The sequence below is a fragment of the Perognathus longimembris genome, chromosome 7, assembly GCF_023159225.1.
Source record: "Perognathus longimembris pacificus isolate PPM17 chromosome 7, ASM2315922v1, whole genome shotgun sequence".
Lineage (NCBI taxonomy): Eukaryota > Metazoa > Chordata > Mammalia > Rodentia > Heteromyidae > Perognathus > Perognathus longimembris.
The window spans coordinates 2598634-2621563 of record NC_063167.1 but is presented as its reverse complement, the minus strand read 5'-3'; the positions used below and the strand labels follow the sequence as shown (position 1 = coordinate 2621563).

The following is a 22930-nucleotide window of genomic DNA, read 5'->3' as shown; positions in this document are numbered from 1 at the left end:
CACCTAACCGGGGCTCCTTTTCCCTCCAACTCCCTACAGCCTCTCTTGCTGTTCCCAGGTCCCTCTGCCCCCTCCTGTTCAGGCTCTGCCCCCTACACACAGTTTTCAACTCTACAGAATCCTGGACACAGAGACGCCACTTGGCAGCCTTTGTCATACATACTGACCAAGTGCCTGCACCCCGAGGACAGAGCCAACAGGCCCCCGGGGTTCCCGAGCAGCCGGAGACTGCATGGCCTGCAGCTGATGCTACGGTCGCCGCTGGGTTGGTTGTGGGGCAGACCTGGACGCAGGCCAGGTCCCGGATGCCCAGCCACACTGCACAGTCGCTAAAGAACTTGTAAGACGCTGGAACCTTAGGGAATTTTCCAGAACACCCCAGCACACCTGAATCTTCCCGTCACGCACTGTGGTAGCCAGGAAGTTCTTTTCTTGTTTGTGTTGTGTTGTTTTATTTCCAGTCAGATGGACTATCTAGAAAGTGACTGGCATCAGTTCCAGTTCTCTCCACAGTGAATCAGCCTCTGTGGACTAGGACAGTGGGGGCAAAACATATGCCAAGAATCACCCTGATCTGCCCTGCAGGTGGGGCGGGCAGTGAGGAGGGTTTGGTCCCCAAAGGTGCTGATGTCCCCCTCCTGGGGGTACAGAGCCGATCCTAGGGCAGGAAGTCACTGAGGAGTAAAGAGGCAGCAGGTTCTGCTACTGAGCTATCTGACTTGCTTTGCTTTATTCTGAAATAAGGTCAATCTTGCAGGAGAGGGGCAAAGCCCCCCCCCCCACCGGCCCCTTCCCCAGATCCTTCCCTGCAGGTTCCACAGACACCAAGCTTGCTTTCAGTGGTAGAAAGATGGGAGGCCCCGGCTCCCAGGCAATGTGGATGCATCTCTTGTCACCATTTCTTTCAACCAGGGACCATTTCCTATTAGATGTTCATGACCTTGGCCTTTTGAAGATCACAGACTAGTCATTGTGTAGAGAAGTCCCCCAATTCTGACTCGTCTGAGGTCTCCAAGAATGTGGGGAGGAAAGCCAGGAAACAGAGACTGCTTCCTGTGGCACAAGGTCAGTCCATGCCCTGTCTGTGGGGGTAACAAGGCCTTCAGTCCCTACTCCATATTGGGGGGGGGACGATGTGGCCTCTCCTAGGCATGGCCCCCCGAGCCTGCTACTGTGACAGGAAGTGCGCTCTTCACTTCCTGTGCACTCGGGCATTTCTGTGTCACCCACGGCTGGCTGTCCCCGGGCTTCTTTTCTCCTGGATACCGTCTCTGGAGTGGCCGGCAGGCAGCCCTTTCAGCGAGCCTCGGGCTCTTTCTGACTCTTCTCTCTTTTCCGGACTTCTTCCTTACTTTCTAGGGAACCAAAAGAGCCCAAGTTCATAGAAAACGCTGGAAACTAAATCCCCAGCAGCAGGTTTGCTCTTGGCTGCTGGAAAGCCAGAAGTGTGGGGACCCCGAGTTGGCACCAACGGGCAACTCTGTGTCGGGCTGAAGGATGTCCTACCTCGGCCACGAGGACCTCAGAGCATGCCGCTCCGTGGACAAGGGTCTGTAACACAGGGGCCACGTCCAGAGGACGGGACCTCTAGCAGGAAATAACCCAGCGTGGCCCCGAACCGCGGAGCACGCGCAGCTCTGAAGCTGGAGGGGGTGAGCAGCAGCCTCCGGCGGAGCCTACGGGGGCGCCCGGCCCTACAGACACACTGGTTTAGACTTTGGTCTCAAAATCAGGGAGGGAACACGGCACTACCGTTTGCCGTCATCTAGGGAGTTTTTGTGATGGCAACAGCAAATACGCACCCCAAGGTCAGCCCGGAGGCGTGGGCTTCCTGCGGCAATCCTCCCCACTTCTGCCTCTCTGCTCCCCCATCTGCTCGAGGCTCTGCTCCACAAGGCTGGCCCCAGACTCCCAGTCCCTGCCGTGCGCCCCCGTTGATGGAACTGGCCACCCCGCTTCCCACACAGGGACTGGGGCAGGGGCGGCCAGAGTCCTCCAGCGGAGAGCAAAATGCCTGGCCCCACCCTACAGCAAACTCTGTCATACACTTTTTTTTTTTTTTTTGGCCAATCCTGAGCCAAAAAAATCCAAGGCCTGAGCACTGTCCCTGGCTTCTTTTTGCTCAAGGCCAGCACTCTGCCGCTTGAGCCACAGCGCCACTTCTGGACGTTTTCTATCTATGTGGTGCTGGGGAGTCGAACCCAGGGCTTCCTGTATTTGAGGGAAGCGCTCTTGCCACTAGGCCACATTCCCAGCCCCATGTTGTACCCTTTGTTGTGTGTGGGTCAGTTCTGGGGTTTGAACTCGGGGTTTAGGTGCTGTTGGTGAGCATTTGTGCTCAAGGCTAGTGCTCTACCACTTGAGTCGCAGCTCCGCTTTCAGCAGCTTTTTGGTGGCGAATTGGAGATAAGAGTCTCACAGACTTTCCTACCCGGGCTGGCAGGTCTCAGCCTCCTGAGTCGCTAGGACGCACACTTTTTAAGTTGGCATGAAATACACACCACACAAAAGTACTCTTTTAAAGTGCACCATTGAACCACACTGAGCACCCTCCCACTGTAGGACTGCCATTACCACCATTTACTTTCCAGCTGCAATTCTGTCCCCGTGACACCTCAGCCCCTGGCATCCCACGCTACTTCTGGTGTCTGAATGAGAGCACTCCAGTTCCCTGTGTAAGTGGAATCACAGTAGAAGTACCATCCTTTTGTGTCTGGCTTCTTTCCCCGAGCACAGTGGCCCCAGGTCACCCACACTGGGTATATCCTCATGTTGGAATTCTCTTCTTTCTTTCTTTTTTTTAACTTATTTAGGTTTGAACTCAGAGCCATCTACGGGCTAGGCAGGCGTTGTACCACTGAGCCCCATCTTCAGCTGAATGCCTTCCTTCCTAGGCCCAGTGACATCACCCATGGGCGGGTCCCATTCTGTGATGTGCAGGGCCGTGGATGGATGGGGGGAGGCTCGGACTTGAATGAACACAATGCCTGTGTTATTGCCGGTGGAAGTCTTCCCTTCTTTGGGGCCCAAATTCCACCAGGTCCTTTTCACGGCCAAGCTCCCAAGTGGAACGTTGCTGGAAGCCCACTGGGGAGACCACACCCAAAGATGGCCAAAGACCTAAAGAACAGCAAGGGCCCACGGGGACACCCCGCAGTCCTTGGAGGCTGCTTGCTAGGGCAGCAGAGAGAAAGATGCATGGAGAAATACGTAGCTCAGGGGGGCCGCACCACACCCCAGGGGAAGAGGATCACAGAGCCCATTGCGTCCATCCCCTCTTCCGATGGCTTTCCTTCTTGATAAAGAAAAGTGCTCCCAGGGTCATCCCTGTGCAGGGCGAGACCGTGAAGAATGCGACCAGCTCCTGTGAAATACCACCTAGGAAGACTAAGGAAGAAGGACGGGACGCACATCCATCTCTGTCTGCCTGTTGGGAACTGATTTAAGAATCTGTTCAAAATCAAATTAACTTTTTGACTTATCTCCCCTGAAAGCCCGTAGAAGGCAACACGGGCCCTGCGGTTCACATTCTCGGCAGTAAGCGAGGGCGAATTGGGAGGAGCGGGCAGCCGCGGTACCGGAACGCAGCCCTAGCACGGGTTTCCCAACTGGTTGTTGGGACACAGTGGGGACCGTCGGTGACCATCCATGCTGGACGGGACAGGAAGCAGCTCTCCGTGGCTGGAGACACCAGGGCCTTGGCCCACGTGGGGGTCTGGAAAGCTCTGTGTTATTTGGTTCCAAGTACCAGGAGCCTTGCACTGGTGTCAGCGGGTAATCCAGGCTGCTGGGGAGAAGAGAAAGGAGGTTCTGCCTCCATCCAGGCCCTTGACTTTCCTGTTCCAAACCCCATCTGTGTGCCCGTGCCCTTCTCCAATGTGGTGACGGTAACTGTCACATGGCCTTCCAGCCTTCCTGCTTTCCTCTCCTCCATGAACGCCCCCCCCCGCATATTAATCTAAATCAGGTCTCACTCAGACCACTACCTGCCACCCCTACATCCTGGCCACCCACACTTCTCCGGGTCCCCCCCCCCCATCCACAGGAAGCTTTGCAGATGGACTTCAGCTCTAGCTGTCTCTGACTGAAACCCTCCAGGGTTTCAGATGTCCTCCAGTGCCTCCCGTGGCTCTCCGGGCCTTCTGTGCTAGCTTCCCCTCCCCGGCCACAGCCCCCTCCCTGGCACCCTGCACCCCTGTCCCCGGCTATCACCTTGGCAATCTGAGGCTCTGGCGTGAGGGGCTGACCAGGAAGCCGGAAGCTCAGTTCCCATCTTACGTTGTGGCCATCTGAGCCCATGAGTACCGCTGGGGAGACGCAGTGTGTGTTTAGGAAAGGAGAGGACTGGAGGGAGATTCATTCGTGTGAGCGGAAGCGTTTGTGGTGAGCGGCTTTGGAGAAGATGGGGACCCCAGGGAGTACGGGGGGCTCAAGGAGGGTCCCGGGGGGACGCATGCCTGGAGTTCGGAGCAGGGGAGAGGCAACGGTTGTTTGGGAGAAGCCGTGCCGGGGCGTGGTGGGCCCTGGCGTGAGCTCACTCAGGGGTCAGCTGACAGCCAGGGTTTTACACACGTCATCTCCTCCTGCTCCACTCTGCCGCCTCCCTCCCACGGGGGAACAAAGAGAGGCACCTGGCCATCACCGCGCGTGAGCAAGCAGGCTGGTCCCGGCTTCACGCAGGGCGGCCAGCCCTTTCCTGTCCAGCTGTGTGGCGGTGGTGGCCACAGGACGGACGGTCACCAGAGGCCGGCTGAGCCCTCCCGCGGTGACAGAGCGACGTGAGGACCGCCCCGTGTACCCCAGCCTCCCCACGCTCCCTACGCTCCCGGGCCGTGGGGCCTTCACAGCCCACGCAGCCGTGGCTCCGGCCCCATGCTCGCGTCTGCCGTCTGAAGTGTGCGATGGGATGGTCTGGGCTCCTCCGAGGAACGGCCCCACGGGAGGCCTGCGTGAAGCCCGCGGGACGGGCAGTCCACCGGGGAGCCCCTGCCCCGCGGGCCCAGGAGACGACGCACACACCACGCTCTGCGTCCGGCGTCTACAGATCGCACCCCGAACCCTTGCCAAGGGGGGATGAAGCAGTGAAGCTAGACCCCAGGGAGTGGGGGGGGGGGGGCGCACGGACAGGAGAGTGGATGGAGGCCGGGACCAGCCGCGCCGTCACGTCGCTTAGGCGGTGAGGGAGAAAGGAGAGACACGAGGAGAAGGGCGGCGTGGGGGGTGGACAGGAAGAGGGCCAGCACACCGTCTCCGGCAGCCTTCCTGGAAACGGAGGATGCACCCGGGCCTCCAAGGCCCCGTCCAGAGGGCAGAGTCTCGCCCCCAGCAGCAGCTCCCGCCAGGGCCCTCCCTCTCCTCTGCAGCGTGACTCAAAGGCCCCTCAGACACCGCACCCAAGGCCGAGCCTTGAACCACCCCCGCGGGCGCGCTCTCCACCACCCGGTGCCGCTGCACGCATCGCAGGGTGGAAGTCAGGTCAAGCTGGTAGAGTCTGGCTCGTGAGTCGGATGTCATGTCTCAGCACCAATTGTTCGATCAAGGCAGGAATTACAAAGAAGCCCTTCCTGCCCCCGCCTGCCGTGCTGAGCCCGGCCGGCGTGCGGCTTTCTCCTGAGCGGTGGAGCTCGGCGTCTGTCCTCCTGCACGCAGAGCGGATGCGCCCGTTCAGGCGGGGGAGGCTTTGCATTGGTAGCTGGGGTTGCACTGTGAGGACAGGAGAAGCCTCTGGCTCCGCCTGGCCCGGCCAAGCCCATGCTCGGATGGCTTCGTTGACAAGCGTGGCTGATTGGGGCACAGGCAAGAGTGGGGCCGTGTTGCGTCAGTCATGTGACCCACCCCCCCTCCATCTCCCGTGGTCCGCATGGCAGAGGGCATCTTGCCCTAGAATCATGAGCTGAGACTCAGAGCGAGGCTCTCCCGTGGTCTATTTCTGGACACACACACACACACACACACACACACACACACACACACACACACACAGCAGACCCTGTATGGTGGATGGGAGCGAGTTTTCTCTTGGAAACAGCACATGTCATGGTAGCCTCTGGCCTTGTCAGAGACCCCGTGGCGGGGCCATGCCTGGTCTGGCCTCCCCTGTGGACTTCCTGTCCTAGGGAGCAGGATTCGACCGCCTCACCCTTCTCCCCAGACGGCACGTGGGGGCTCTGGGACCAGGGCAGTGGGGTGGGGTCCCCCATGGGGGGGCAGTCTCGTGGACACAGGCTGATCTAGCTCAGGGCCCCTGAGGGGTCCACTCCAGCACAGAGCGGGGCCTGGGGCACTGTTTAGATGGCACACTTTGGTTGGTTGAATAAATGAGTAGCTGTATCCCAGCGTGGGTGACTCTCTCCTGTCATCAGCTATGCAGTAGACGACACTGGGATGGTCAGGTCTTGAAGCTAGTTCAGGCAGAAAAGACAGGCAGGAGGCCTGGCTCAAGTGGTAGAACACCAGCCATGAGAAAGCAAGGTAAGTTCAAATGCCAGTAGTGAAAAGAAGAAGAGGGGGGAGGGAAGGAGGAAGAGAGGAAGGAAGGAAAGAAAGAAGGAAAGGAGGGAGGGAGGGAGGAAGGAATGGGTGAGCGAGCAGTTAGGGAATGCTTCTGGACAGCTTCTCCCTACTGTGAGTCCTGCATCTGTGGGTCCTTCTGTCTGCCTCTGGGTCCTGTCTGCCTCTGTGTGTCCTCCTCCGCGAGTCCTCCTCCACGAGTCCTCCTCCACGAGTCCTCCTCCGCGTGTCCTCCTCCGCGTGTCCTCCTCTGCGTGTCCTCCTCTGCGTGTCCTCCTCTGCGTGTCCTCCTCTGCGTGTCCTCCTCTGCGTGTCCTCCTCTGCGTGTCCTCCTCTGCGAGTCCTCCTCTGTGTGTCCTCCTCTGAGTCCTCTGCGTGTCCTCCTCTGTGTGTCCTCCTCCGCGTGTCCTCCTCTGCGTGTCCTCCTCTGCGTGTCCTCCTCTGTGTGTCCTCCTCCGTGGGTGCTCCTCTGTGTGTCCTCCTCCGTGGGTGCTCCTCCGTGTGTCCTCCTCTGTGTCCTCCTCCATGGGTCCTCCTCTGCGTGTCCTCCTCTGTGTGTCCTCCTCCACGGGTCCTCCTCTGCGTGTCCTCCTCTGTGGGTGCTCCTCTGCGTGTCCTCCTCTGCGTGTCCTCCTCTGTGTGTCCTCCTCCACGGGTCCTCCTTTGCGTGTCCTCCTCTGCGGGTCCTCCTCTGCATGTCCTCTGTCCTCCTCTGCGTGTCCTCCTCTGTGAGTCCTCCTCTGCGTGTCCTCCTCTGCATGTCCTCCTCTGCGTGTCCTCCTGTGTGAGTCCTCCTCTATGAGTCCTCCTCTGCGTGTCCTCCTCTGTGAGTCCTCCTCTGCGTGTCCTGCTCCGCGTGTCCTCCTCCGCGTGTCCTCCTCTGCATGTCCTCCTCTGCGTGTCCTCCTGTGTGAGTCCTCCTCTATGAGTCCTCCTCTGCGTGTCCTCCTCTGTGAGTCCTCCTCTGCGTGTCCTCCTCTGCGTGTCCTCCTCTGCGTGTCCTCCTCCGCGTGTCCTCCTCTGCGTGTCCTCCTCCGCGTGTCCTCCTCTGCGTGTCCTCCTCTGTGGGTGCTCCTCTGCGTGTCCTCCTCTGCGTGTCCTCCTCTGCGTGTCCTCCTCTGCGAGTCCGCCTCTGTGTGTCCTCCTCTGTGTGTCCTCCTCTGAGTCCTCTGCGTGTCCTCCTCTGTGGGTGCTCCTCTGCGTGTCCTCCTCTGCGTGTCCTCCTCTGTGTGTCCTCCTCTGAGTCCTCTGTGTGTCCTCCTCTGTGTCCTCCTCCGTGGGTCCTCCTCTGCGTGTCCTCCTCTGTGTGTCCTCCTCCACGGGTCCTCCTCTGCGTGTCCTCCTCTGTGGGTGCTCCTCTGCGTGTCCTCCTCTGCGTGTCCTCCTCTGTGTGTCCTCCTCCACGGGTCCTCCTCTGCGTGTCCTCCTCTGCGGGTGCTCCTCTGCATGTCCTCTGTCCTCCTCTGCGTGTCCTCCTCTGTGAGTCCTCCTCTGCGTGTCCTCTGCGTGTCCTCCTCTGCGTGTCCTCCTCCGCGTGTACTCCTCCGCGTGTCCTCCTCTGCATGTCCTCCTCTGCGTGTCCTCCTGTGTGAGTCCTCCTCTATGAGTCTTCCTCTGTGTGTCCTCCTCCGTGAGTCCTCCTCCATGAGTCTTCCTCTGCGTGTCCTCCTGTGTGAGTCCTCCTCTGCATGTCCTCCTCCGTGAGTCCTCCTCTGTGTGTCCTCCTCTGGGAGTCCTCCTCTATTGGTCCTCCTCTGGGAGTCCTCCTCTATTGGTCCTCCTCTGTGGTCCTCCTCTGCCCAGGCCTTGGTAGTGACAGCTGTCAGGCCTTGGCTGAGTGCAGACCCTCACTTCCCCTGCAGCCTCTGAGGAGGAGGCTGTGCGGGAGCACTCAGCGTTTCCAAGGAGGGGAACTCACGTGAAACCCTGAGCTCATCTGGGGGGCCCTGCCCTCTCCCCCAGCCCCCGCTGTCACACAGGAGGAGAGACGGCTGGCCTGGGCCATGGGGGCCCCGGGGCAGGAAATCCCACAAAGATCAGCCACGTTTTCATTCCTCTCCGCCGCGCAGTGGTGGGATCCCCCCGGCCGAGGGTGGGGAGCAGGGCCGGGAGAGGCCCCGTGGCGGTGCCCGTTGGAAGGGTCAGCGGCCTCAGGGCAGGAGGGCGAGGCCCCGGCTGCTGGCCACGGGCTCCGTCCACGCTCTGGTGCGCTGCGCGGGCTCTGCTCCCGCCTCACCGGGCTCCCTCCCCGCCACCGTGGCCGCCCCGGGGCCAGGCCACGCCAGCGAGAGGAACAGAAGCACGCAGACAGGAGGAACCCACCGGGCCTCGCGTGGAGGAAGAAGGGCGCCCGCAGACGAGGGGGGCAGGGAAGTCCACCCCACCCCACCCCACGCCCCCCACGCATGCGCCATCCGGAGGACGCCAGGCCCAGGGGAGCAGCCGAGGCGCTGGCCCTGCTGCAGGAGCCCGGGGGAAACCCCGGCCTCCCAGGACCCGGGAGAGCCAGGGGTGAGGACAGACACACAGCCATGACTCCAGGAGACCCTGGGCATTGATTTCTCTCCAGAAACTGGGGTGGGCACAAGAGCGGAGGGCGGCGAGCTGTGTCCCCCGCTTTGTCTCTCTACTCAGTATCGTGACGGAGTGTGAGTGGATGCTCACTCTTCACGTGTTTTTTTTCAAAGCAGTAAACTGTAAAGTCGCAGTAGTAAAAGCAAGCAGCCACCTCCTGTTCAGTCTGAGCACGGGGTCTCTGGGTGAGCCAAGGCGAGGGACTGGAAGGAGCAGCTACGTTGGACTTCGCAGGGAAGAAGGCAGGCTGCAGGCAACGTGGGATCCAGCAGAGGGTAGGAGCACTCCCTCGCAGTGTGGGAGGGAGGCCAGGCTGAGGGTCTAGTCTTCCTGTGCCCATCCGCCTGGCTGCACAACTCCAGGCAGCTGAAGGAAGACAATTCTAGACTGGAGACAGCCGTGGTCCAGCAGGCTCCGTGCCGGGCAGACATGGCCAGCATGTCCCCCCCGTTGGGGAAAGTGGGGGCTCTGGTCTTAAAGGGCAGCCCGGTGGACGTGGCCTTTGCAGGTGCAGGGTGGCCGACCGGTATCCCGCTGTCTGGTTCACAAGAGGCCCCGCCCACCTTCCGAGGGGCCGATGGGCACAGGTCAGGGGTAGCAGCCGCCGAGGCTCTGCTCTGCTTGGGGGTACAGAAGCCTGGGAGGTGAAGAGGCCGGCAGACACCCCCCGGAGCTGGCCTGGGAGCTGCGGCGGAATCTGGGTTTCTGGCCATTCAGATTCCTCTCCCAGGGGGTCACTACGTTACTTTCCCCCGCAGCAGCCACAGGGAACCAGGAAATCAACATTTCCACCACACCTCTGCTACCAGCGCAGCAAGCTCAGCGGCTCCTGTCTTTGCCACCTCTGATCAAGAAAAGCCCGGAGAAACTCCCGTTGGTGCGAAGCCAAGCGTTGGCAGGTGCGTGGACAGCGCTCTCCCAAGCCCAACACCCCCCCCCCCCACGACGTCTCTCCAAGCTTCCCCCTGCTCTCTCCGGATGGGCCTTGGCTCTGGGAAGCCCTCCTGCCCGGGAATTCGCTCCTTCTGACCAGCGTCCCTCAAGAGAAGTCACGCGTGTCCTGGTCTGAGGATCTGGGCTACTCGCTGACTCCCCACGGAAGCAAAGCGTGGTGTGAGAAGTCGGGAGGGACGGCTGAATTGATCAGAGGACGAGCCCCCTCTCCGTGCCACCGCGCGATTCCTCTCAGCTGTTCGCTCCAAGGGCATTACCGGACCACTGCACTCCGGGCAGGCCGAGGCTGGAGGGCCGCGGGGCCGCAGGCTCAGCATCCCTGGGTACGAGGAGCACGCCGCGGGCTGCTCGGCCCTCACCTGGCTGCAGGCTTCTGGTCAGCTGCATTCCACGGGACAGCAGCGTGCCCTGGGAGCCCGGCCGGGGCTCGGCTGTGTCCCCTGCTCAGGGGATCAAAGGTACGGAGGGCGGCTTACGCCCCCTGTTCTCAGGTTCTGGCACCTCTGGAAGTGAATGGAACCCGTGTCAGGAAGCTACCTGGGCGGGGCAGCCCGCAGGCCTAGCCCGTAGCAGCAGGGGCCATTGCTCACTCTGCAGGCTGAGAGCCGCGCTTCGGGCTGGGGGGGCTGCGTCCCCCGGCCCCCAGGGCCTCCCAGACACCTTCACAGAAGACGGCGGTTCCTCCCAAGCGGAGGAGACAGAGCCTCCTGGGGGGGAGCTCAGTGGTAGGCATTGTTCTGAGAGCAATGGTGGGAGGGCGTCTGTTACCTGGACTAAGTCATCTATTGGCTAGCAGGACGTGCCCCTCCTGAGGGGACACCATCTTCTCTGGTTAGCACCAGGCCCGGGGGCAGGTGCAGGGGCCTTCACCCTAACACAGGGGCGGGTGCAGGGGCCTTCACCCTAACGCCAGGCCCGGGGGCAGGTGCAGGGAGTGTCGCTATAGCGCAGCACGGTCTTTCTGCCGTCTGGGTGAGGATGTGGTGGTAAATACAGACACTGAGTCAGAGCAGAGGGTGACCACATGCTGGTGAGGTCAGCGCTGGGTGACCAGAGGGCCCTTACAAGGCTGGGCCCTAAGCACAGTGTACAGGGGACTGGAACCTCATCCCGATCCTGGGCGATGGCCATGAGGACGGGGGAGGGGCCCCCGAGCTGTGGGCGAGGGAGTGGGAGGGGAGGAGCTTCCTGGGGCTGCTCACTCACAGGACCTTTACCCAGCCAGCCTGGGAAAGGCCACCTGGAGAGAGCTTGGCTCTGCGTGGGGGCCCCGGGGGGGCGGGGGGAAGGGGGGACTTGTCAGCCTCTCCTTTCCCCACCAGAGAGGGTGCTGGAGAGGACTGAGGCCCAGTACCCACTTCCTGAGACCCTCCCGCTGGAAGCTGAGCCCTCCACACGGCTTCTCAGATCCTGTCGGAATCCGGAGGAAGCAGACACGCCCTCCCCAAGCCATCCTCGGGCACCGTGCCCCGCAGCCGGCCCCTGCACGGGCTCCAGCCCATCCCTGCGCCCAGCAATCCCCTCCGGACTCCCAAACTGGCTGTCCCCTGGATACCTGAGAAGTGCTGTGTGTGTCTGTGAGGTGGTCCTTGGGAGTCCACCGTGAGGGGTTCACAGCCCGAGTCACGCCCTCGGCAAGAGGCGCTAACCCCACGTATGAGATGAAGGAATAGCGGTTCTTATAAAGCACCCCAGTGCCTCTGTACTGTCCCGCCCGGCCGAGGGGCTCCTGCTGGCCTCTCCCCCCTCTGCCTCTCCATGTGGGGGTAAGGGTGGAGCTACAGCGCCCACCCCAAGGGCTCCAGGTCTCAGCATGCATCACATCCTGGGAAGGCCCCAGGACCCCAGGGCCCGCCGTGTTCTGAACTGCACCTCTTGCTGTCACTTCAGGTCTAAGGATGACATGACACCTTAGCCCCTGGGGCCAGGAGACGGGGCCAGGGGGCTGGGTGGCGGTGCCACAGGACCTGGGAGTTTCATGGCTGTCTGACTCCTGGAAAGCACCATGTCCTGAGTGACACAGAGGGGCGGCAGGCCACACACTGAGCTCTCAGCCTACTCCGGGCACACTGCCCGCGGGAGGGAGGGGCAATGGCCAAGGCTGTGACCGGGAGGACGAGGGACTTGGGTCCTCAGGAGGTCTCAGGAATGGAAGCTCTCCCGCCAGCTCCCACTGGCCACTCCCCACCCCCTCCCGCCCCCTCGGAAGCTCCGGGCAACAGCAGGGCAGACATCAGTGAGGACCTGCCCGGATGGTTCTAGCTCCCTCATAATGGCCCAGAGGCCCCACCAGGCCCTGCCCTCTGCTGGGAAAGAAAAGCAAGAGGGACCACTGCAAGCTGTATATCTTATTCTACGTGGCTCCAGCGTCCCAGCCCCTACACCTGGGAAATAAGAGCCCAGAAGGCCCTGTCTAGCTGACAGCAGGCTAGTGTTTGGGGCTTATGTTGTTCCTGACTGGTTCTGAAAGGGCTCTACATTGTGGGACATGCCGGGGCATGTTACATCAGAAAGAGGCAATTAGCTGGCCCGGAAAGGCGGTCCTAGTTGGCCCCGCCTCCCAGCCTTGGGACCACATGTGGCCAAGATGGCGCCTAATGTAACATAAGGCCGCCTCTTAGGACTGGTCCCTCGGCCCTCCACCCTTGACGGACAGCTCAGGCCTCCCTTCACAGTCCCTAGATAGGTGCGCTACACCCCTCCCCTTCCTGCCGCTCTCTGACCTGATTGGCTCCTGTGCCTTATTTAATAGAAGGATCTACCTCAATAAATGAGACTCTGCACTGACTTAGCTCCCAGACTGTCTGTTGTCCTCTGGTGAGGGAGGGCTGGGTGCGGGTGGTCCGTCGACCCTTTCCTTTTCTTGGCTCGCCCGGTCGGGGCGTGTTTCCCCATCTCTCCCGCAGGTCAGGAGAGCGCGGGAGGCTAGAGACCCTGACACTACATTGTGTCCCAATGCTCTTGAACATGTACCCATGTCCCATGGAGGCTGGTGGAATATCTTAGACATGTACCCATGTCCCGTGGAGGCTGGTGGAATATCCTTCCTCATAACCCTGGCCTGGGAAGGACCCGGAAGAGGCCGTCAGCATTCACGTCTCAGTGGAGCCTGCGTGTGGTCAGGAGTGGGGCACTCGTGGCTGTGGACGGGAGCTCATGGGTGCAGGGCCCCGTCAAAGGCTCTGATGGAGGCGAAGGCCCCTCCCGGGGTGGGGCGGAGGCGGGCTCCCCCACCATGTGGGGTCACCTCACCCCGGGTGCGTCTGGGAGCCATGAGTGGCAGCTCCCCAGGGAAAGGTTCTGACCTCAGCAAGCCAGGGGATGGAGGATGTGGGGGGAGGGTGCGTCCTGGGGCGGCCTGGCTGGGATGTACCCGCACAATTCCTGACCCATTTTGCGGTCCGGCCACACGCTGTGGGGAGAGCCAGAGTTGGGGAGCCCGCAGGCACTTCCCCTGGGGTACTGCTATGGCTCTAAGGTTCCCGAAGGCTCCTGGGTAGCAGCGTTAGTCCCCAGCTTGTCACTGTTGAGGGTGGTGCAGCCTGTAAGAGGCGGCTTAGCAGATGCCTTAGGTCATCGGGGTGTACTCTCCGAGGGCACTGTGGGGCTCTGGTCTCTGCCTCTTCTGGACCCCACCACTGAGTCAATGGACACCGCCGTGTTCTAACGCGGTGCACTGTCACAGGCCCAAAGCAATGGGGCCGAAGGAGATGGGCTGGAACCTCTCAAACTGTGGGCTAAAACAAACTTCTCCTCTGAAGTTGGCCATCTCAGGCATGTGGCTAACACAGCCATAAAGAGAGTGGCTTTGGTCGCGTATCGGAAAGCGCCTTCCACCCACCCTCCTCCCTGGCCTGCTTCCCAGCCAGCAGAAGGCCCTGTGTTCCGTGGGGGGCGGGAGTGGCTCAGACCAGAGTCATCAGACTTCCGGAGTGTCATCGGTTCCTCCCACCCACGGCCCGCCGCACCGCAGGGTCTGGAGATGGGCACCTGTAGCTCCTGCGTCCCCATCTCTACCCAAGTCCAGGCTGTCGGCCCCTCCTGCCTGGAGTCTGGCGTATTCCAGATCATCCCAGGGTCTCCCTCCTGCCCAGCCCGACTTCCTACCTTCAAGACTTCCCACTTCCCCCCCACCACTGCCCCTCACCTCTCCTGCCTGGCCCTTCCCTGCCCCTTGACTTGTACACGCCTCCTCGCCCTCTCTTCCTCTCTGTCCTCAGGGGGTCACACACGTGTGTCACGGTGGCCAGAGCCACCTTGTTGGTGCTCTCCCCGCCCGGCTCCCCCTCCACCCCCGTGACCCACGCGCCTGGCACTTCCATGGCCAGGTCCCAATCTCTGCTCCCTTGCCAAATGTGTCCTCGCCGTGGGAAGGAAGGGTCGCTGGTCATCACACCCTCGTAACAGCTTCGAGACGGGGGTCTGCGGGGCGTTCCGAGACCCGGGCCCTGTCTCCTCACCTGGCACGTGGCACGTCCGCCCATCGTGCCCGCGTGTGTTGCGATTCGGGCTGAGTTTCCGGAACCAGCGGCGGTGGCCGGCTGGGGAGCCCTGGAGCAAGGGACTCGAGGACCGTCGCTGCTGCGATGCCAGGGTGCCGGGGGTGGGGAGGTGATCTGCTCTGGCTCTCAGCAGGGGGACGCTGGAGCCCCCAGTCCGTTCAGGACTGCCCTCCACAGCCTCTGCTCCAAAGGCTGGCCTAATGGACCGAATCCTTGTGTGGTCACTTGCCCCAGCTCCTCCCACAGGTCAGGTGAAGAGGCTCCGCCCACTCTGGGGCCCCCTGCGCCCCTGAATGTCAGACGACTGATGAAGTTACGGCTTGAGCTCTGGTGGTTTCATAGCAACTCGGTACAGAGCTCACGGTTCATCACATCACCGGTCCAGAGGCAGACATTTAATAATTCGTCTTGCATAGTCAAATGAAAGTCCTCTTACATCGTCAAATACGACCGCGTTCAGTATGCGCGGCATCTGAGCTCGACGCTGGGGACTTTTGTGCCCTTTCGTGGGGACAAAAACCCAAAAGCCAATCCTGCGGGTGTGAATGGGTCTGGTATTGAGTGACAGGCGGGGTGCAGACGCCGTGGCTGCCGCCCTGGCAGGGCCTCTCCTACCCCTGACAGGAGGCCGCTTTCCAGGCAGAGGGGTCTGGGGCTGCCCCTCAGCGCTGCACGGTCCCCAGCAGGGCAATCTGAGGCCCAGCGGCCGCTCTCAGAGGCCGGGAGGGAGAAAGGGGCTCGGGAGAGTGGATCTTAGCAATGCCCAGGTAGACAGCACTTGGAAAAGGAACCTGGGCCGGGCGAGAATCCAAAGCCTTCCCCCGTGCCGGAGGAGCCTTGCAGAGGAGAACGAGGCCCGGGGGGAACCAGGAAGCTTAAGAGGCACTAAATGCGCAGGGATGGGAAATGAAAGGGAGCGGGGGAGAAACCCCTCCAGAGCACGGGCGGGCTTTCATGAGTCCCGGCTCGCGTGTGCACTCGGGGCGAGCAGAACCTCGCTCCGCCGGTCAGAAGGCTTGCTGCTTCCCAGGGCCGCTGCAGGGCCCGCCTGCACGCTCACCTGCGTCTTTGCACAGCCGGCCCGGGCCCCGTCCAGAGCCAAAGGCTCGCAGCAAGCGCGGGCCGCCTGGATTCAGAACAAGTCCCAATTAGGACTCGAAAGCCCAGCCCGGTGGTGTGCCGTTTCCCAAGCTTCGTGCGGCTCCAGCCGCTCCTCCGCTCTTTGATGTTCTAACCCCAATTAAAGCCACTCAAAACTTTTGAAGTTCATGAGTCATTTGCTTCAAATATCTCTAAATTAAGGACAGATTCGCTTCCCTCCCAGCAAACACCCAGCAACTTAATTAAAAGGGATTCAGCGTTTAAACTGCCACGGCACGGCTTTTGGCAGAAGGGAGAAGGGGCCTGCTCCTCCCTGCGCATCTGCCTCCACGGCCCTGCACTTCAGAACCAGTATTTAGACAGCATCTCCTCGTCACCAGATGTGATCCCGGGGTTAGCTGGCCGCCGGAGTGCGGCAAAGATACCAGCTCCCGGCGCTTGCAGAGGGGCACGCCGGAAGGACATTGAAGGTGACAAGGACAAAGCGAAGTGGAAGTTGCCCGTGGAAACGCACGAGTGAGTTGTCACGTGAAAATTACCAGGCAGGACTCAAGTGACATCTGAGCCGTCACATCCTGAAATGCCGATGTCACAAGCGGGTGACTGATCCAACAGAGAGAAACCTTCGCCGACCATGGGGTCTACGGGCCTGGCTGCCTTCCCGTGACCAGGGCTCCGTCCCAAGAGACCCGGGTGCAGGCCAGTGGCACCCACAGCAGCCGAGATCAGTTGGCTGGAATTCCTCATGAGTTCTCTTGATGGGTTCTTGCGATCAAAGCTCAGGAAATAACTTTCTGCTTCTCTCCCGGGAGGCTCTGTGGTTCTCGACTGCCAGCGTGAGCAGCGAGAGGGCTGTCACGGGGAAAGCGGCTCCGTGGGAACCCTGCTCGCTCAAGCTCAGGCGAACTTCTGACCCGCCCGGCGTCCTTGCTCCACCAGCACCTATGGGAGGCTGGAGCTCTAGCCCTCTGCACCTGGTGATTTTCCATCTCAGGCCGTTCCTGGCTGGAGCCATCTCTACCTCTGTAGAGAGCACCAAGGTCAGGCCCAAGGGCTCAGGACTTCATCGAATCATTCCCAAAGCCGGCAGCAGCCATGGCAGCAACCAAAATCATCATCACCACCCCTGATGGCATCATTACCGTCACCACCATCATTCTTTATATCACCATCATCATCGTCATGACCTTTATCATGACCTTCATCATTATCACCACCATCACAAGCACCATAACCACTATCACGGATATCAACACCACCATCACCACCACCACCACCACCACCACCACCACCATGGTCATCACCATTACTGTCGTACCGTTACCAAAAGCATCACCATTATTGCCACTCTCACTGCCATCATCATCGTCACCACCATCATCAGGACGTCACCATCGTCATCCTTACGTTAACAACGCCGCGCCAGGCCCTCATTACCGCATGGTGAGCTCTGCTTCCTTTCACCTCACAGCAAGGTTAGGAAACACCAGACGTTCCCAGATGAGTCAGGCAGGTTGTCTAAGTCAGTACAGCTAATGTCAAGTGGATCCAGAGATTAAAAACGCAGAGTCTTGCCAAGTACCAGTGGCTCATACCCGTGATCCCAGCTACTTAGGAGGCTGAGATCGAAGGATCGTGGCTCAACGCCGGTTTGGGAACGTCCCAGGAACGTCTGTGAGATCCTTATCTCCAATTATTTACCAAGAAATATAGAAGTAGAGCTGTGGCCCAAGTGGTAGAGTGCCACCCTTGAGTAAAAAAGTTCAGGTACAGCACCCAGGCCCTGAGTTCAAGCCCCAGAATTGGCACCGAATAAATAGATAAATACATAAATAAGCAAGCAAGCAGAGTCTCTAATCACTAACCTAAAATTAAGGGAGATCTCTGAGTCAGCCCACCTGGGTAGGTATCCCACATAACCTTAGGTCCCCAGGAATTTCAGAGCACCCCCCTCCCCAAAACACCACGCCCCACCATTTCTGGGCCCAGAAATGGCTTCCTGCAGACAGATGGGGCAACTTGCCCTTCCACATCATTTTCTATAGAAGCGAAGTAAAACGTCACCAGTTCCCAACCTGGCCCCAAAGAACCCTCTCCAGACCACAGAGCTGATGCAATGACAGCTTCCATCACCTCCTGACACCCACATTCCAGGTTTCTGGGTGCCCTCAGCAGGGAGTAGGTGTGTCTGTGTCCGACATGAGAGCACCTCCGAGTCCCCTGCGGGCAGTTTTACTCCCCTGTCCTGGAGCTAGCTGGTGGAGAATGACTTGAAGTGACAGCTGCACCCTAGAACTGCCCTTGCCGCTCGCCTGCTGACCCTTCTCTCCTCCCCTCCCCCTGCACAAATGCACCTGGTGGTCTTGGGAAGAGAGCTTGAGGCCAAGGCCAATTCTGAGGCTGCTGCCCCTGGCAGACACAGGTGCTGTTGACACCTTGAGACTCGGTCAAAGTACCCGTGCTCGCCACCCCACCTCCATCTGACCCCACAGCTCCACTTTCTCTGCCCAGTATTTAGAGGGACCCTGGCTGTCAGGGATCCGTGCTATCCCGGGCTGGAGGAGACTTGACTTGGTTGCCCTTCCCAGGCTTTCTGCCTGAATAAAACCGGTGGACTATTGAGAGTCAGCCTTCCTCCTCTTTCTCTTTTCTTGCAGTAGCCACTGTTGCTGGGCATAGAAACAAGTGCTGGGGAGCAGATGCGAATTCCTCTCAGCAATGGTCTAGGAGAACAAATCTCAGGCTGTCAGCTCGCAGGTGAGGAAGGAGACATCAAAAGAGACGAGACCTTGCCCAGGGCAGCCGAGCTCAGGTCCACACCCGGACCCCAGACTCCAGGGCTGCCCGGGGCCACAAAACATGGCTTCCCAGAACAAATTCCGGGATCCCCAAGACTTCTCTTGCTGTCTGCAATCCTGCCTGGCCTGGGCTCCCCCTCCTGGGCCCCTCCCTTGAGCCAGCAGCCCGCGCCTGCATCTGACAGCGGCTGAGGGCTCAGGACTCCTTCCTGACCCTCCCCACCCCACCCCAATCCAGGAAACTCATACAAGCCTGGTATAGTGACCCAGGAATATAACTCACCTCCCGCACCACTGGACAGTTCTCCCAAGGGTCTAACTTGAATTGCTCTTGCTTGGGTATATGATACACCTAGAAAGTGCCAGGTGGGTACCATGAACCTCATCAGGAAACACATCCCAGAATTCCCTCTCTTCCCTTGGCCTTGTCCAGGAGACGGAGCAGCGCCATCCGCCCCCCAGGAGATCTGCTTCCCTTTCCTCGTCAGCCAGTATCATTTCCCAGTATTCACAAGTCTCTGCCTAAGAAACAAACACCCATATTTTCCTCACTTTAAATTTGTTTTGCTAAACGAATTAATCTAGCACCAGATTATAAGGAACCATAAATCTTCTGTGAGATAAGCATCTGTCATGTTGGATTAGCAACATGCAGTGTACTGTGAATTAATTTGCTAAGCCTTATGATGCTGTCCCCAGCACTTAACTTTAGTAACAACAAACACAACTTGGACTAGACGGGGAGCTTGTTTTCTCATCTGTGTCCACGTAGTGACAGTGAGGTCCGTGACGACCGTGAGGTGAAAACCAGAGCTTTGTAAAGTACTTGTAGGTGCCTGGTGCCAAGATGGTGCCCTGCGGGCTGCCCTGGGCATCTCTGGATTCCTGAAGGGGACTCTGTGTGGGCAAGCTGAGAGAGGCCCCAGACCCCTCTCCCTGGGAGCCCCCAAGCTCAGCCCCCAACCTGCCCATCCCTCGGCCTAGGCGGGCCTCTCAGACCCGGCTCATACAGATAAGCTACTCCCTGGGAGGGATGAGTGAGGGTCCAGGAAGTGAGAGCAGGCGTTCCTGTCTAGAGGAAGGCAGGAAGGCAAGCAGGGAAGGAGGGAGTAAGGAAAGGAAGACAGGGAAAAGAAGGGAGAAAGGGTGGGAGGGAGGGAGGGAGGGATGGAGCGTGGGAGAGGGAAGGAGGGAGAGGGGAAAGGGAGAATGGAGGGAGGCACAGCCATCTCCCACACTGGACTCCAGGAGCACTGGGCCACATGCCCTGCAGGTCCATCTTCTCTGGGTTCAGAAGAGGCCCGTGCCGGCCCATGGAGCCCAGTGAGCTGGCAGGAGGCTGATCACATCTCCAGCCCCTGTGCATCCGCATCCTGGAACTGCTACCCTCCCGCAGGAATTAGCAGATGGCACGCTTTGTCTGGGGTGTGCTGCTACCAGGGTCCACGTGTGAACTTCTGAGTCACTGTGAACCCCCAGCCTGCCAAGAGAGGCCGAGGACTCCAGGATGGAGGGAAAGGAGCTGGGCCGTGGGCTGTCCCTGGTGCGGGGTCAGCTCTGGCCTGGGAGGCTGCCATGGCTCCTCCTGGTAAAGCGACGGGAGGATGCAGGAAGGGAGGAGGAGGACAAGCAGAGCCACAGGGAAGGACATGGCTCAAGCGGAGGAGCTGTGCCCCTCCACACGCGTGGAAGAACCAGGGCCCGTGTTCCGGCTTCAGCTCTAGGCCCCCACCCCCCCACCTGACCCCCCCTCCCGTGTTCCAGCTTCAGCTCTAGGCCCCCACCCCCCCACCCGACCCCCCCTCCCCGCAGCCCTGTTTATAAAGATTCAATCAACAGCCACGGCAGTTCCTCCCCTGACTGGCGCTCGGCCGTTCCTGGTGACCCTGGGCTCCCCCCGCGGAAATGCACGTGCACACACGGGACGCCCCGCCGCTCCTTCGGTCTCCCCCCCCCACCCCTGCCGCGCCCCGGTGCCCCCGCCGCACAGGACCCCGGGAGAGGCGCCTACCTGAGGTCTCCCCCAGCATCCTTGGGGGCTTGGTGTCTTTCCCGCGGCTGCTGGGACTGGTGGAAGGCTCCGTTGTGCTAACCCCGACGGGGAACTTTCTCCGGGGATCCGGGGACTCGGTGACCCCCTTAGTCTGCAGCGTCACGGCGGCGGCGGCCGTGGAGGCGGTGGAGGCGGCGGCGGCGGTGGTGGTGGTGGCCACAGTTGTCTTCCGTGTGTGTAAGGTGGAGAGGGTGGTGGGGCCAAACAAGCCCGGGAAAGTGTTGGACTCGGGGGCCTCCTCGTCCCCCGTGGGGCCCCAGGCAATGAACTCCGTCTCTGTGGTGGGCCTGCTGCCTCGGAAGTCAAAGCTGTCGAACCCCACATCCCGCAGGTGCCTCCGGCCCCGCCGCAGCAGGCTCTGCTCGGCCGCCCCGCCCGCCACGGCCGAGGACGAGGACGAGGGGGACGCGGAGGCCGGGGAAGGGCGGGATCCGGCGGCGGTGGGGGGCTTCGCGAGTCCGGCCTCGGGCGCGAGCGCAGCCACCTGGTCCCGGGGCCGGTGGGCGCGCCGGGCGCGGGGCGTCTGCGTCTGCCCGTGGGCCCGCTCGGCGCGGGCGGCCCGTGGGCTCCACAAGGGCACGGGCAGCCTCCCCGGCTGCCCGCTTCGCAGGTTCCAGAGCCGCGGGGGACGCGGCGGGGGCCGCGGCAGAAACCGGAACTCGGGGCCGGGGCCCAGTGACTCACAGGACGGGAAATCCACAGCGAGCTGCATCATGGCTATCAGAATCCAAGCATGGCTTCCGAGGGAGCAGCCGGGCCAGCGGATAGACATGGAGCTGCGAGGGAGAGAGCGAGAGGTCAGTGGGCAGCAGGGCTCGGGGTGGGGGGGGGGGCCCGGGGCGGCGTCCGCCCTCCACTGGGCCTGGCGGCTCTGCTGAAGAAAGACCCGAGTGCTAACCTCCAGACGGAAAGCCACACCCTTCCCAGAGCAGCTCAGGCGCCACTTCCTCTCCAGCACCAAGGACAGGGCCCGCTGCCCGTCTGCAGCCCCGGCTCCTTGGCCTGGGGGCTCCTGAGGGCCCCCCCCCTGCCTCCACCTGATAACCAAGGCCTCTTTCTGTGAGGAGGGGGACCGGGCCTCAGAAATGTCGCGATGCCAGCCTTGCCGATACGTTCCGGAAGACCTGACCCGTACGGAAACCAAGCGGACGCAGGTGGCAATGACAGCGTGGCCGCCGGGCCCTCCTGAGCTCTCCAGGAACAGGGGCCTGTGAGGCACCTCGGTGAGATGGCCTTCCCCGAGGGCGCAGGCCAGCCCGGTACCTTCCAGGTGTCTGGGTGGAACACCCACCGATTAGAGCAGGCCGGGTCCCCTTCCTCCGGGGCACGGGAGGGAGGCACGGAGTCCTCATCCCCCCGGGATGAGGCGGAGGAGTGGGAGCTCAGATAAGCTGGTTTCCTGATGCTTAAGTGTTTGTTCTGTGGACATTTCCATTCCCCCCCCCCACCCCGTCCCCCCCTCCCCCGTTTACCTCTGGGGCGGTGCCTCTGCGCCCCCTCCCCCGCCCACTCTAGCTCAAGGAGGGCTGAGAAGGGCCACCCACCCCCACACAACCAGGCAGGAGCCGGGGAACTCACAGCCCAAGGAGACCCAGGGGGCTGAGGCCTACGGGCCGGGAAGCCCCTGCGGTCCACCGCAGCCTCACCACCGTGCCCGAGCGTGCTCTCCTCCGCTGGGGCCTGGGCCTCGCGTGACCGCCCAGAGCCGGGCGCAGAGCCGATGGCGGGGCTTGGCGGGTACAGCCCACTCTCCCTCTTCACCAGCACGGGTAATTGAGGGCTGATTGCAGGTGCCACTCACAGTCAGATCTCGTCACCAACCCCCTGCCTGAAAGTTACATTGAATCTGAAACTTCCACAGCTGCCGGAGGGGGGAGTGCCGAGCGCAAGCCTGAACAGCTGGGCCGAGTGGGCCGAGCACCGCGTCCAGTGGGCTTCCTTACTCCGTGTCTCGTGTCCGGGCGTGTCACCGCGCACACTTGCGTGCAGGTGAGGGGTGTGTGGGCTGTGTGAGCGTGACCATGAGTGTCCACGAGCGTGTTGGGTATGACTGTCAGAGCTTCCGTGAATATGAACTGGAGCGTGTCAGCATGGCAGGCAGGAAGATGTGTGTGAATCAATGTTCCTGGGACATCGCAAGTGTGCCCCTGTGCATCTGTGGACGTTGCCGAGAGTGTGTACAACCCCACGGGTCCGTGTGTACTCGTGTGTTACCCTGTGTGTGTGTGTGCAAGTGTGTCCAAGCGTGCCTTGGCCACAGGACCGGGCTCTTGCTGACACGTGGGAATGAGAGGAAATGGTCCCCAGGAGTCATCCACACGGTGAGAGAAGGAACTCTGGTCAGCGAGTGCTAATTACCAGAGAGGACTCGTCTCCGAGTCATTCGGCCCGGGTTTAATCAGAGCGAAAGTGCTCTGCTGCGGAAATGGAGAACTGCT

General features: G+C 61.1%; 1 protein-coding gene across 1 annotated transcript in view; it reads right to left on the bottom strand.

Moving 5' to 3' along the window:
* Ajap1 (adherens junctions associated protein 1) overlaps positions 1 to 22930 on the bottom strand; it is a 99702-nt gene that overhangs the window by 30583 nt on the left and 46189 nt on the right. The window contains exon 2 of the mRNA XM_048350132.1: positions 20451 to 21268. Within this exon, the coding sequence (XP_048206089.1) occupies positions 20451 to 21268 (818 nt within the window). The remainder of the gene's footprint in view (positions 1 to 20450; positions 21269 to 22930) is intronic.